Source organism: Panthera tigris, chromosome D2, assembly GCF_018350195.1.
Source record: "Panthera tigris isolate Pti1 chromosome D2, P.tigris_Pti1_mat1.1, whole genome shotgun sequence".
Classification (NCBI taxonomy): domain Eukaryota; kingdom Metazoa; phylum Chordata; class Mammalia; order Carnivora; family Felidae; genus Panthera; species Panthera tigris.
In genome coordinates this window covers 8955238-8970397 of record NC_056670.1, presented here as the reverse complement: position 1 = coordinate 8970397, position 15160 = coordinate 8955238, and the positions used below count along the sequence as shown (strand labels likewise).

At 38.6% G+C, this 15160-nt stretch overlaps 1 protein-coding gene across 4 annotated transcripts in view; it reads right to left on the bottom strand.

Annotated features, from left to right (window-relative positions):
- LOC102954361 (zinc finger protein 37A) overlaps positions 1–15160 on the bottom strand; it is a 145427-nt gene that overhangs the window by 12121 nt on the left and 118146 nt on the right. For all 4 annotated transcript variants that reach the window (XM_042959787.1, XM_042959789.1, XM_042959790.1 and 1 more), the window contains exons 6-7: positions 6405–6531; positions 6038–6127 (exon numbers count right to left, since the gene is read on the bottom strand). In XM_042959787.1, the coding sequence (XP_042815721.1) occupies positions 6038–6127; positions 6405–6531 (217 nt within the window). The remainder of the gene's footprint in view (positions 1–6037; positions 6128–6404; positions 6532–15160) is intronic.

The following is a 15160-nucleotide window of genomic DNA, read 5'->3' as shown; positions in this document are numbered from 1 at the left end:
GATCTCAATTTTAAACTCCTTTAGAGGAGATCTCACTACTGTGACTTTACAATAATGAGCAAGAATGAGTCTATTTCCCTTACCTCTTTCTTGGCACACACACCTTAGCAAAGCAGTCTATTAAATGCAGCTGTCCTCAAAAGGGATGGTCTCCAGGCTATTTCCTGGATACGATTAGGGGAAAAAGGGTGAATATGCGGGCGGGTAGTACACGGACCTCTTTTGCAAATTCAACATCTCACCCTGACCGTTCAGGTGGGCATGATGGATCTCTTTTCCCTGACAGCGACTCCAGGCCAGAACACAGCCAAAAAACAGTTTCAAGCATCAGAACTAATTCTAAGTTGTATGAAAACGCTTCTGTTACAGAGCTGTGGTCTCCCTTGTACCTGGCCCTTCCAGATGCAAGGTCTGGCTAAGAGTGGAGGAGGGCTGGAAAGACTGTGAAGCTGCAGTTTCCATTAAGACACACAGACTTTGTAATGACCGAAGGAAAGCAAACTCTCTGGCACCTGGAAAGCGAACCTTTATGGCAGCATGGGGACAGGGCTGTCAGACCTGCTCCCGGGAGTTCTCCTCCCAGAGGACCAATGCCTCTGCTGCTCCCGCTAAATGCCGCCCGTGCTCTTCAACCCAACTACAAACTGCAGCGAATCCCTGGCAGTGAAGTTGGCAGCTGCTTCTCCCATCCCTGCTTGGTGTCACAAGACAGCAGCTCGGAGCACCTGTGGGTATCATGCATACCACAGGGAAGGGGATGGACGAAATGGCGTCATAGACAAGCAGGACTGTTTGGAACTGACTGCCTGAAAAGAAGACAAAACCAAATATTTAGACTGGTACCGGGGTGGGGGTCTAAAGCTTACCAGACAGTGAGAAGCCACGATGGAGGCAGGGGGGGCAGGTGGTGCTAACAACTGCAAAATTTTTATTTTCCAGTATACCCTCTGAGATTGTGTGTGTGTGTGTGTGTGTGTGTGTGTGTGTGTGTGTGTGTGTGTGGCATTAACTTGAAACTGAAGTGTGATCTGCACCCAGGGGTGGTTATCAGAAACACTCAAGTAAGTGAGCAAACACCTGGTGCTGAACAGACCCCAGACATGCACTCTGTGAGCAGTGTCACCTACAGTGCAGGTGTTCTGTTAGAAAGAGGGACAGAATCTTTTCCTGCCTTGAGCTGAAATGCTTCATGACCCTGCCTCAGCCTGGAAGGCATTCAAGTCAGTTTTAACTGGCTGGCCACGGCTGTATGGACCACAGAGCGTGCCACAGACTTCTTCCACACAGACCAAGGCACAGCCTGTACAAAATATCAATAAATGCTGCCGCAGCTGGTTTACCAGCTTGGGCCAGGTAAAAGGTGAATGGAAAAACGTGAAGAGCATCTAGCTTTCAGCATACAAACCTGTTTCAAGACTAAAACAAAATGAAGAATGGCACGTACACAGAAAAACTGCCCAGAAGTCAGAAATAAGACGAATGGTACTGTGGGACTGTAGGGAAAATAAATTTTATGTTACTGAACAGTTAGGACTTTTTGAGCAAATCTCGATAAAACTTGGAGCTTAAGGTGCAAGAATGAGGCTTGGAAAGTAATTAATGACTAATGAGATAGGGACACACTCTAGAGAGATTTACAGTTCAGTGGGCATGCTGGACCTGGGACCCTGATGCCATCCTGGGTATACAGCTGGAGACAGGGGCGCCTGGGTGGCTCAGTCAGTTAAACGTCCAACTCGCAGCTTTGGCTCAGGTCATGATCTCATGGTTCATGAGTTGGAGTCCCATGTGGGGCTCTGTGCTGACAGCGTGGAGACTGCTTGGGATCCTCCATCTCTGCACCTCCCCTGCCTCTCAAAATAAATAAATGAACTTAAAAAGTACATACATACATACATACATACATACACACACACACACACACATAGCTGGAGATAATAACCATCTTTTTCCCTGAAGAAATTTACTCATAGTCCAAAGGATTAGAGTGTGAACTTGGGCTCCTTTCTAAGGGAGCAAAGGTTCCGCTCTCTGCTTTAAAAAGGGTAGGGGGACAACTACCTCTCTCCTCTATGCAAGCACCCAGATTCATTTTATCGGTGTTCTGCACCCAAAATACCAATTCTGCATGTATGTGCAAGACCCCTGGTTTTTCTTATTGCTCGGAGAGTAAGAAATCGAGGTACACCAGAACCACAAAATTGTTACTTGGCTTTACATAAATAATAATTCATCTGCTCTGATCCAGATACTCGTACCAATACTCGTATATTGTATTTACGGTAAAATTAACAAAGACAAATACTAAAAATTTAACAGTCTGAAATTTATAATCTCCACCAAGAGATAACTTCAGACCCAATGGCTTCATAGGTGAAACCTTTCAAACATTAAAAAAAAATAACATAATCTCACATAATATCATACATAGAAAAGTATGAAACACCGCCCAACTCATCTTTTGAAGGTAGTACAGTCTTCAACCCAAAACCTGAAAAGATTACGATGAGGACAATTACAGGATAACAGCTCTCGTGAACACACGCACACAGAGAAACCCTATACAAAATAGTGAAAAGCCAAACTCAGTGATTATAACAGCAAAATACATTATGATGAAGAAGAACGTATTTCAAACATATCAGGTTGGTTTAACATTTGAAAATCAATCAAGATCACTCACCATATTAACATAATAAATATGAAATAAGTTTGACTATCTCAATACATGCAGAAAAAGCATTTGACAAAATTCAATACTCAGTCATGATCTAAAAAAAAAAAAAATCTCCTAGCAAATTAGGAATAGAACTTCTTCAAAATGATAAAAGACATCTATAGAAATCCTTCAGCTAAAGTCAAAATTAATAATAATACACCCAACAGTTTCTCCCTGAAGTCAAGAACAAGACAAAAATGTTCACCTTCGTCACTTCTATACATCACATCACTGGCATTCTCAACCAGTACAACAGGCTAAGAAAAAAAAATGTATGAACATTAGGAAGGAGAAGTAAACTTATTTTTATTCCTACAGAACACAATTGTTTACCTATGAAATTTTTAAAAATCTATAAAACTACCAAAATCAGTAAATTTAGCAAAGTTGCAGGATACAAAGCCAGGGTGCAAGTATCAAATGTTTTTCTATATGTTAGTATTACACAACTGGAGAATAAAATAGTATGAATAGCATAAGGTTAAAAATGAAAATAGCATAAGAAAACATAAAAATATTTAAGAATATATTTACTAAAGGGCACCTGACTGGCTCAGTCAGAGGAGCATGTGACTCTTGATCTTGGGGTTGTAATTTCAAGCCCCACACTTGGTGTAAAGACTACTTAAACAAATAAAACTTAAAAAAACAAAGAATACATTTAATGAAGGATGGGAAAAACTACTAAACTGAAAACTAAAAAACCAGAAAGAAATTAAAGAAGAGTTAAATAGAGTCATACCATGGTCATGGATTGGAAAACTCAGTATTATGAACATGTCAATTTTCTCCAAAATGAGCAATGCAATCCCAATAGAAGCCCTAAAAAGGTAGGTGTAGGGAGTGTGTGTGTACTTGTACAAATTGACAAGGTGCTTTTAACATGTATATGAAAATGCAAAAGCTCATAGTAGCAATGCATTATCCATAATATCTGGCATCACAAAAGTTATTTTAATATATTTTGTAGACTAAACATGTTCTTGGGGCACCTGGGTGGCTCAGTTGATTAAATGTCCGACTTCAGCTCAAGTCATGATCCCACAGTTTGTGAGTTCGAACTGTGTCAGGCTCTGTGCTGACAGCTCAGAGCCTGGAGCCTGCTTCAGATTCTGTGTCTCTTTGTCTCTCTGTCCCTCCCCCACTAGCACAGGCACTCTCTCTCTCTCTCTCAAACAAACAAACAAAAAAAAGCATTAAAAAAAAAGATGTTCTTAAAAAGTAAATACATAAATCTAATAGAAAACTAAAAAACAATGGGTGCGTCTGGGTGGCTGAGTCAGTTAAGTGTCTGACTCTTGGGTGTCAGCTCAGGTCATGATCTCACAGTTCTGTGAGTTCAAGCCCCAGGTCGGGCTCTGCACTGGCAGTGCAGAATCTGCTTGGAATAAGATCTCCTCTCTCTCTGCCCCTCCCCTATTTGTGCTGTCTCTATATAACTCAAAATAAATAAAAATAAATAAATACATAAATAAATAAAACTAAAGCCAAAAAGATGTTCTTGGCAACTTTCTGTATTCATGTTATAGCCAAGGAACCCTGAAGAAAATAGCCAACACAGGAGTGCTTGAGTGGCTCTCTCGGTTAAGCATCCGACTTCTGCTGAGGTCATGATCTCACCATTCGTGGGTTTGGGCCCTGATCGGGCTTTATGCTGACAGCTCAGAGCCTGGAGCCTGCTTCAGATTCTGTCTAGAGAGACAGTCTCTCTCTCTCCCTCTCTCTCTCTGCCCCACCTTGCTCGTGCTCTCTCAACAATAAATAAATAAATAAGTAAAATTTTTTTAATTAAAAAAAAGAAAATAGCCAACCCAGAAGGCTAACACTGCCAGACGTCATAACTTATAATTCAGTTATAAAAATAAAAAGCAGTGGTATTGTCGTGAAGAAGGATAAATCAGCCAGTAGAATAAATCAGAAGTCCAGAAAGAAAACCACAAATATATGGTCACTCAATAAATGACAAAGATAAAACCACAATTCAGCAGGGGAAAGGACAGTCTTTGTAACCGTATTCAGAAGTCATCAAGAGACTAAGTCATAACTCAGAAAAGATTTCAATAACTACATACATCTGCCAAAAATTTATATTCAAAATATACTTTAAAAATTCTAGAATTCAGTAAGACCAATAACCCAATAAAATAATATCGACAAAAGACATCAACAGTTACTTTGCTAAAGGAAATCCAAAAAGCCAACAAACATGAAAGGATGCACAACATCATGAGTCAGCAGAGAAATGGGATAAAACCGAACAAGATAGCACAACACAATAACTAGAATAGCAAATTAATTAGGCTGACAATACCAAGTGAATGATGAACTGCAATTAAAACTCTCACACATTGCTAGTAGCAATATGACGTAGTACAACCACTTTGGAAAACTGTTTAAAAAATACTGCTAAAGCTAAATATGTAGCTACTCTGTACCCAGCAAGCCTGTTTCTGGTCACACATCTAACAGACATTAAGAGTTTAGGGGCGCCTGGGTGGCTGAGTCCAGTGAGCATTCAACTCTTGCGTTCAGTTCAGGGTCATGTGAGACCATGACATGTGAAATCGAGCCTCGTGTTGGGCTCTGTGCTGACAGCATGCAGCCTGCTGGGGATTCTCTCTCTCCCTCTCTCTCTGCCCCTCCCTTGCTCACATGAATGCTCTCTCTCTCAAAATAAATGAATGAACTTTTAATATATAAATAGATAGATATAAATATAGATATATAAGATATGATTTCAAAGATTTAAAAACAATTTTTCCTCCAAAAGACACACACAAGACTATTTATATCGACGCTTAAATACTTTAAAACTCAAACCAAATAGGTTTCAAAACGAATATGTAACCTTAATATGTACTATAAAAATAAAGAGATAAACTCTGGGATAGTCACAATGGAATGCTACACAGCAATATACAGCAATAAACTAATCATACACACAACATGAATGTTTCTCAAAGACATAATACTGAACCAAATAAGCCAGATACTATATATATACACACACAGAACATACATATGGTCCACATACACATATATAGCATATATAGAGAGTATATATTAAGATGTGTGCATTTAATTCAATATAATTATTCCTTTCGTACACAGAAGTGACACTGGGAGATTCTGGGTGATTCAGGGACACTGAACATTTGAGTCAAGTCAACATGCCACTTCCAAAGGCTCATCGGAGACTCTAAACAGTGATTCCTGAAGACCACTTCAAAGACCATTTCAATGGTCTTAAGCTCTGAACTAACGCTTTATCATCTAATTTCCTCCTAAACTCCAACTGACTCACACTGACGGACTCACCTGGGTCACTCTGGCCTGGGGACTCTAATATCCATGGCTCCTCTCCTTGCTCCAACTTGAGGATCACTTCTGGTTTAGGAATGGATAACCCTGTGAATAAGAATCGGATCACGTGGGACAAACTGGAGGAGTTTCAGGACTTCTCAAGGTGGACGACAGTATAACTCAAAGACTACACAATAAAAAAAAATTTAATTTAATCCCTGTTATGGGACAGAGGGAAACAAATTCCTTGTGACAACCAAAAGGGATAAACCATCCTTGGCCTCCAAATTCCAAAGCTAAATATTACTGTAGTCTACAAAAACTCTACACGTTTCTGTAAATAAAAAACTGGAGGCCTGCCTGAGAAACAAGCACTACCTACCCACTGCGACAAGGTGGCTGTAGTTCTCCAGCATCACGTCCCTGTACAGGGTCCTCTGAGCAGGGTCCAGGCGCTGCCACTCCTCCTCAGTGAAGCCCACAGTCACATCCCCGAATGACAATAATCCCTGCAAAAGCACATAGTGCTCAGTCTAAAGTAGTCAGAATCAGGAAATATGAAAAAAAAAAAAAGATGTTCAAAGACAAATTCTTACATGTTTTGCTGTTGAAAACTGACCAGATAATGTTACTAACCTCTACTATATATATATATATATATATACATACACACCTTGTTTTGTGTTAGACTTTGCGAGTAAAAAAGAGATTAGAGTAGAAATACCACTGACGAATCAATTTATTCTTTAATGCAAACGATCTGAGTGCACACATGTACTTGGAACTGCCCTGGTTCTGACAATTCCAAGTGGAATAAAATACTCTTTCTGATCTCAAAGAAGATATTCTCATAAGGAAACCCGCAAAGACATACCTGCCACAGGAATTAAAGAATCCACACCTAAGAAGACATTACGTTTATGCATCAGGCAGATCCTTGGCACAAAGAGAGCCTACCACCATCAAACAATAAATAAGTAAGAAGAAACAAAAACAGTAAGAAAATACAGCAAACATTGCAGACTGCGGAGAATCTGATTTCCAAGCCACCACATTATTAAATTCAAATGCCCAATGTTTAATCAAAAAATCACAAGGCATATAAGAAAACAGGAAAACATGTAACCATATAAAACTCCTAAAAAAAAAACAACAGAGGTGCTAATAATAAGCTCCTTGATACAGGTCTTGGCAATGATTTTAGGTTTGACACCAAAAGCAAAAAAACAACACAAGAAGAAATAAATAGGAGTACATCATAACTAAAATGTTTCTTTGCACCCCAAAGAAAATCATCAACAAAAATAGAAAGGAAACCTACTGAACACAGAAAATATTCCTGACTCCTGTATCTCATAAGGGACTAATAGTCAAAATGTATAAAGAACTCACATAACTCACTTGCCAAAACAATATGAATACACATTGTTCAGAGAAGACACACAGGCCCATAAAAAAGATGCTCAACATCATTCATCATTAGGGAGAGGCAAATCAAAACCACAATGATATTACCTCCTACCTGTTAGAATGGCTATCAAGAACACAAGGAGGAACAAGTGTTAACAAGGATGCAGACAAAAGGGAACACTGGGCACTGTGCGTCGGAATGTAAACTGGTGCTGTGGAAAACAGTATGGAGGCTGTCCAGACAATTAAAAGTGGAACTACCATATGATCCAGGCATTCCACTTCCAGTATTTACCCACCCCCCCCCCAAAAATAAAAACATTAACTCAAAAAGACACATACACCCCATGTTTGCAGCAGCATTATTGACAATATCCAAGATATGGACACAACCTGTCCACTGACGGATGAATGCATAAAGAAATTGTGGTATGTATATACAACGGAATATGATTCAGCCATGAAAAAGAATGAAACCTTGCCATTTGCAACAACGTGGATGGACTTTATGGCATGATGCTAAGTGAAATAAGTCAGGAAGAGAAAGACAAGTAAGTACCATGTGATCTCTCTTACATGTGGAATCGTAAAAAAACAAAAACAAAAAACAAGCTCATACAGAGAACTTGGGGGGGGGGGAGGAAAATGGGTGAATCCTTTTCTACTTTAAAAAACTGTCTTCAAGAGAACAAGGAAACTACAATATCTTTTATGAACATGGATGTAAAAAGTCCTCAACAAAATATTTCCAAACAGAATTCAGCAGCATAGTAAAAGGATTATTACATATCACAAAGCTATAGTAATCAAAACACATGGTACTGGCACCAAAATAGACACAAAAATCAATGGAACAGAATCGAGACCTCAGAAGTAAACCAAAACCTGTATGGTCAATTAATCTATGCCAAGGGAAGCAAGAATAAACTTTGTGAAATAGACAGTCTCTTCAACAAATGGTGCTGGGAAAACTGGACAGCTCCATGCAAAAGAATTAAACTGGACCACTTTCTTACACTATACACAAAAAAGACACTCAAAAGGGATTAAAGACCTAAATGTCAGCCCTGAAATCATAAAACTCCTAGAAGAAAACTACACCCAGTAACTTCTTTGACCTGGGCCATAGAAACACTTTTCTAGATATGTCTCATGAGGCAAGGGAAGTAACAGCAAAAATAAACTGTTGCAACTACACCAAAATAAAAAGTGTTTGCATAAAGAAAACCATCAACAAAACAAAAAGGCAACCCAGTGAATGGGAGGAAATATCTGCAAATGATATATCCAATAAAGAGGTTAATATCCAAAACATATGAAGAACTTATACACCTGATTAAAGCAGACATACAGGAGCGCCTGGGTGGCTCAGTCAGTTAAGCATCCGACTTTGGCTCAGGTCACGATCTCACGGTTCGTGGGTTCGAGCCCCACACTGAGCTTTGTGGTGACAGCTCGGAGCCTAGAGCCTGCCTCCCATTGTGTGTCTCCCTCTCTCTCTGCCCCTCCCCTACTCCTGCTCTCTCCAACCCTCACTCTCTCAGACACAGGAAAAGATGCTCAACATCACTCATCATCAGAAATGCAAATCAAAACCACAATGATATCACCTCATACCTGTCAGAATGGCTAGTATAAAAAAGAAATAACAAATGTTGGCAAGGATGTGGAGAAAAATGTGAATTTTTGGTGGGAATGGAACTGGTGCAATCACTGTGGAAAACAGTATGGATGCTCCTCAAAAACAGAAAAATAGAAATACCATATGACCCAGTAGTTCCACTACCGTGCATTTAGCCAAAAGAAAAAAAAAAAACACTTAATTTGAAAAGACACATACACTCCTATGTTTAATGCAGTATTATTTACAATACCCAAGATATGGAAGAACCCTGATAGATGAAGGAATAGAGAAGGAAGGAAGAATGAAGGAAGAATCACTGATCGATGAAGGAATAGAGAAGATTTAGTGTGGATATATATATATATATATATATGTGTGTGTGTGTGCGTGTATGTATATATATATGTATATATACATATATATATACACATATATATATATACATACACACACACATATATATGTATATATATGTGTGTGTGTATATACATATATGTGTATATATATGCATACATATATACACATATATGTATATACACACACACACACGCATACACACACACACACACACACACAATGGAATATTACATAGGCATTAAAAAGAATGAGATCTTGGCATCTGTGACAAAATGGATGGACCTAAAAGGTATTACGCTAAGTGAAATAAGTCAGACAGAAAAATACCACATGATTTCACTTCCATGTGGAATCTAAAAAACAAAACAAATGAACAAAGAAACAAAAAAGAGACCCATAAATACTGAGAACAACTGGTAGTTGCTAAGGGAAGGTGTTGGTAGATGGGTGAAACAGAGAAAGAGAATTAAGAGTTACAACCTACCAATTATTAAATAAATCCTGGAGATGAAAAGTATATAACAGCAAATAAAGTCAGTAATACTGTAATAACATATGGCAACAGCTGGTGACTACACTTATTGTGGTAAGCACTAATGTATACAACTGTTGAATCAGTATGTTGTATACATTATGCTAATATTAAAATTGTATGTTAATTATGTTTCCTTTAAAAAATAAAATAAAATAGGGGCACTTGGGTGCCTCAGTCAGTTGAGCAACCCACTCTTGATTTTGGCTCAGGTCATGATCACAGGGACATGAAATCGAGCCCTTTGTCACACTCCACACTGGGCACGGAGCCTGTCTAAGAGTCTGTCTTTCTCTTTTCCTCTGCCCCATCCCTGCTCACGTCCACACTCACTGTCTAAAAAAACTAATAAAATTTAATTTACTTTAAGTTTTCAAAAAGGATTATACACCATGACCAAGTAGATCCATTCCTGGAATGCAAGGATGGTTCAACATACAAAAATTGATTAATATAATACACCACATCAATACAATGAAGGAAAAAAAAAACCACAAGACAATCTCAAGTGATGCAGAAAAGGCATCTGACAAAATTCCACCATCTTTCATGGTATCAGCAGTCAACAAAATAGGAATAGAAAGGAACTACCCCCACTTAACAAAAGCCATAAATGTAAAACACACAAACACACACACACACACACACACACACACACACACGAAAAATTATTCTCAGTGGTGAAAAGGCAGAAAGCTATTCCTCTCAGATCAGGAGCAGGGTCAGGATGCTTGCTTTCGCCACTTGTCTTCAACACAGTACTGGATGTTCTAGTCAGAGCATTAGACAAGAAAAAGAAATAAAAAGCATCTAAATTAGAAAGGAAAAAGGAAAAGCATCTGTGCAAATGAAATAATATTACATGTAGAAAAACCTAAAGACTCCACAAAAAAAGCGGCTGCATCAACTAAATGAATTCAGCAAAGTAGCGAGATACATCAACACACAAAAATCAGTTGCATTTCTATATAGGAACAATGAATGATATGAAAAGGAAATTACAAAACCAATTCCACTTACCAAAGCATCAAACAAAATCTTAGGAATTACTGTGACCAAAGATGTAAAAGATCTGTACAATAAAAACCACAAAATAGTGCTGAAGGCATTAAAGAAGGCATTAATAAATGGAAACACATCCCATGTTCATGGATTAGACAACTTCTTGTTAAAATGTCAATACTACTCAAAGTGATGTACAGATTCAATGAAATCCTTAGCAAAATCCCAATGACGTTTTTTGCGGAAATTAAAAAAACCCATCCTAAAATTCAAAGAAACCAGACTATCCACAACAATCTTGAAAAACAACAAAACTGGAAGACTTACACTTCCTGATTTCAAAACTTAGTACAAAGCCACAGCAATCAAAACAGGATGGTACCAGCATAAAAAGGGACAAATAAGACCAATGGAATAGAAAAAAGAGTCCAGAAATAAACACTCACACATATTGTCAAATGATTTTTGACAAGGCTGTCAAGACCACTCAATGCAAAAATGACATCTTTTCATCAAATGGCACTAGAAAAACTGGATAGCCACATGTAAAAGAATAAAGTTGGACCCTTAACCTAACACCATAGACAAAAATCAACTCACATCAAGTACCTAAATTTAAGTTCTAAAACAATAAAACTTAGAAGAAAACATAGTACAAAAGATACACAACACCGGATTTGGCAATGACTTCCTGGATGTGACATCAAAGGCATGGGTAACAAAGAAGAAACTGACACACTTGTCATGAAAATTGTAATGTTCACATCAAAAGATACCATCCACAGAGTTAAAAGTTAATCGACAGGAGAAAATATTTATAATTCATATATCTGATAAGAGATTAATATCCAGAATATAAAGAGAACTCCTAAAATTCAGCAACAACAAAAAAAAACCAAACAGCCTAATTCAAACATGGGCAATGGACTTGAACAGATATTTCTCCAATGAGGATATACAAATGGCCAATAAACACAAGAAAATATACTAATCATGAATCATTAAGGAAATACAAGTCAAAGGTACAGTAAGATCCCACCTCACACCCATTAAGATTGCTACTACCAAAAAAAGAAAAAGCAACTGTTGGCAAGGATGCAGAGGAAATGGAACCCCCACGCTCTGCTGCTGACAGGGTAAAGCGGTACAACCATTGTAGAAACAGGATGGAGCTTCCTCAAAAGTAAAACTAGAATTACCTTACGGCCCAGCAATTTTCCTTCGAGGTATATACCCAAGAGGAGGTCTCAACCACATGTCTGCACACTCGTGTTCACGGCAGCATCATTATTCACAATAGTGGAAACATGGAAGCAACTCAGGTGTCCACGGACAGGTGAATGGACAAGCATAATGTGCATATACGTACAATGGGAGATCACTCAGCCTTAAAAATGGAAAAAACCCTGCAATACGCTACAACATGGATGAATCTTGAGGGCGTAATGCTAAGCGAAATAAGCCAGTCACAAAAGGACAAAGACTACAGGATTTCACTAATACGAGGTACTCAGAGTAGTCAAAATTATAGAAACAGGAAGTTGTAACAGTGGTTTCCAGCACCTAGAGGTAGGGGAGACTGGGGAGTTATTGTTTAATAGGTATAGAATTTCAGTTTTACAAGATGAAAAGAGTATGGGGATGGATGGTAGTGACAGACACACAACAACATGAATGCATTTAATACCACTTAAGTGTACACTTAAAAGTGTTTAAGATGGTAAATTTTATGTTATTTGTATTTTGCCACAATTAAAAAAGAAAAAAGTAATAATGTACTGACATGTACTAAACAGGGACACACCCTGGAAACATGCTAAGTGAAAGAAGCCAGACACAAATGGCCATATGCTGAATGACTCCACTTGTAATAAATATTCACAACAGATCAACCCATAGAGACACAACACAAATTGTCGGTTGCCAGGGGTTGGGTGAATAGAAGAACAGGGAGAAACTTATTAATGAGTAAAGGGCTTTATTTAGAATGATGGGAATATTTTGAAACTCAATAAAGGTAGTGGTTTCATAACACTGTGTAGTAAATGTACTGATTTGACTTGGTTGCTTTAAAATCATTTTGTTTTGGGGGCACCTGGGTGGCTCAGTCAGTTGAGCCTCCTACTTGATTTCAGCTCACGTCATGATCATACCATGGTTGTGAGATCGAGCCCCACATCATCAGGCTCTACACTAGGTGTGGAGTCTGCTTAAGATTCTCTCCCTCCCTCCTTCCTTACCCCTCCTGGCATGCATGCTCCTGCTCTTTCTCTCTCTCTCTCAAAAAAAATAATAATAATTTTGCGATATGAATTTCACCTCAATATATTGGAGTTTTTTAATATGTAAGAAGAAGGTGTGGACAATAAAATTGCAATGAAAGATGAAGGAGTTAAAACCACGTATCACTAACTACAACAAAAAGGAAACATTAAATTCCCAATATAAAAGACATAGCATTTCATACTGGGCTAAAAATGTCTAGTCACATGTTCTTTACTAAAAAATATATTCACAAAGAACATGTAAAATCTCACTAAGGTGCATTACCCCCATGAGGCAAAACCTCCAGGATATCAGAGGATGGAACGACTGACTGGTGAGTGAGAATGGATAATATCTCCTTTTACAATCAAGTGTTTTCAGTTATCTGCTTTCAACTAAGTTGAAAGAGAAATTAATCAGAGTTGCATTAAGAAAACAATTCCACTGGGGCACCTGGGTGGCTCAGTCGGTTGAGCGTCCGACTTCAGCTCAGGTCATGATCTCACAGCTCATGGGTTCGAGCCCCGCATCGGGCTCTGTGCTGATGGCTTGGAGCCTGGAGCCTGCTTCGGATTCTGTGTCTCCCTCTCTCTCTGCCCCTAACCCACTCGCATTCTGTCTCTGTCTCTCTCAAAATAAATAAACGTTAAAAAAAAAATTAAAAAAAAAAAAAAAGAAAACAATTCCACTTACAACAGCATCTAAAAGAATAAAATACTTAAGAATAAATTTAAGCAAGCGGTTGTAAGATTTGCACACTGAAAACTACAAAATATTGCTGAAAGAAATTAAAGAAGACCTAGGCAAATGGAAAAACACCTCACATTCACGGATTATAAAACATCCCCAAAGTGATATACAGATTCAATGCAATCCTTATCAAATTCTCAACAGCTTTAGGGTTTTTGTTTTGTGTGTTGTGTGTTTTGTGTGTGTGTGTGTGCGTGTTTTGTTTTGTTTCTTTGTTTGTTTTGTAGAAATAGAAAGGCTAATCTAAAATTCACATGGACTTGCAAGGGACCTTGCTGCAGAACACAGTTTGGCGGCTTCACAATACGTTAAACATAGAATGCGCCATCAATGTTACTCCCAGGAAAGTGAAATAGGTCTTCAACAAAAGCTTGTACGTGAAGGCTCACAGCAGCACTATTCTCAGTAGCCAAACATGGAATCACTCCAAATGCCCATCAATTGATGGACACACAAAAGGTGGTGTACACACACAAGGGAATATCACTCAGTCACAAAAGCAGATGAAGTAATGATAACATGCTACAACATGGGTGGGTCTTGAAAACATTAAAGGAATGGGGCGCCTGGGTGGCGCAGTCAGTTAAGCGTCCGACTTCAGCCAGGTCATGATCTCGCGGTCCGTGAGTTCGAGCCCCGCGTCAGGCTCTGGGCTGATGGCTCGGAGCCTGGAGCCTGTTTCCGATTCTGTGTCTCCCTCTCTCTCTGCCCCTCCCCCGTTCATGCTCTGTCTCTCTCTGTCCCAAAAATAAATAAAAAACGTTGAAAAAAAAAAATTTAAAAAATAAAAAAAAAAAAAGAAAACATTAAAGGAAGTGAAAGAAGTCACACATGAAAGACTATCCATTTATATCAGATATCCAGAACAGACAAATCCACGAACAGAAAGTAGATTAGTGGTTGCTAGGGGCTGGGGAGACTGGGGAGGAATCGTTCATTAAGTCACGGCACTGCTTATTAAAAGTATGAGGTTTCTTTCCGGTGTGATGAAACTATTCTGACAGGAGATGGCAGTTATGGTTGTACAACACTGTAAATGTATTAAGTGCAACTCAATTCTACACTTTAAAAAGGTTTAAGGGTGAATTACACATCATGTGTATTTTACCACAACTGAAAGAGTGGAATCCCTCACCAGACTCTGCAAAAATTTAGATTCTGCCCAGTCCCCAGGGCAGTCACAAAGCCTACCTCCTCC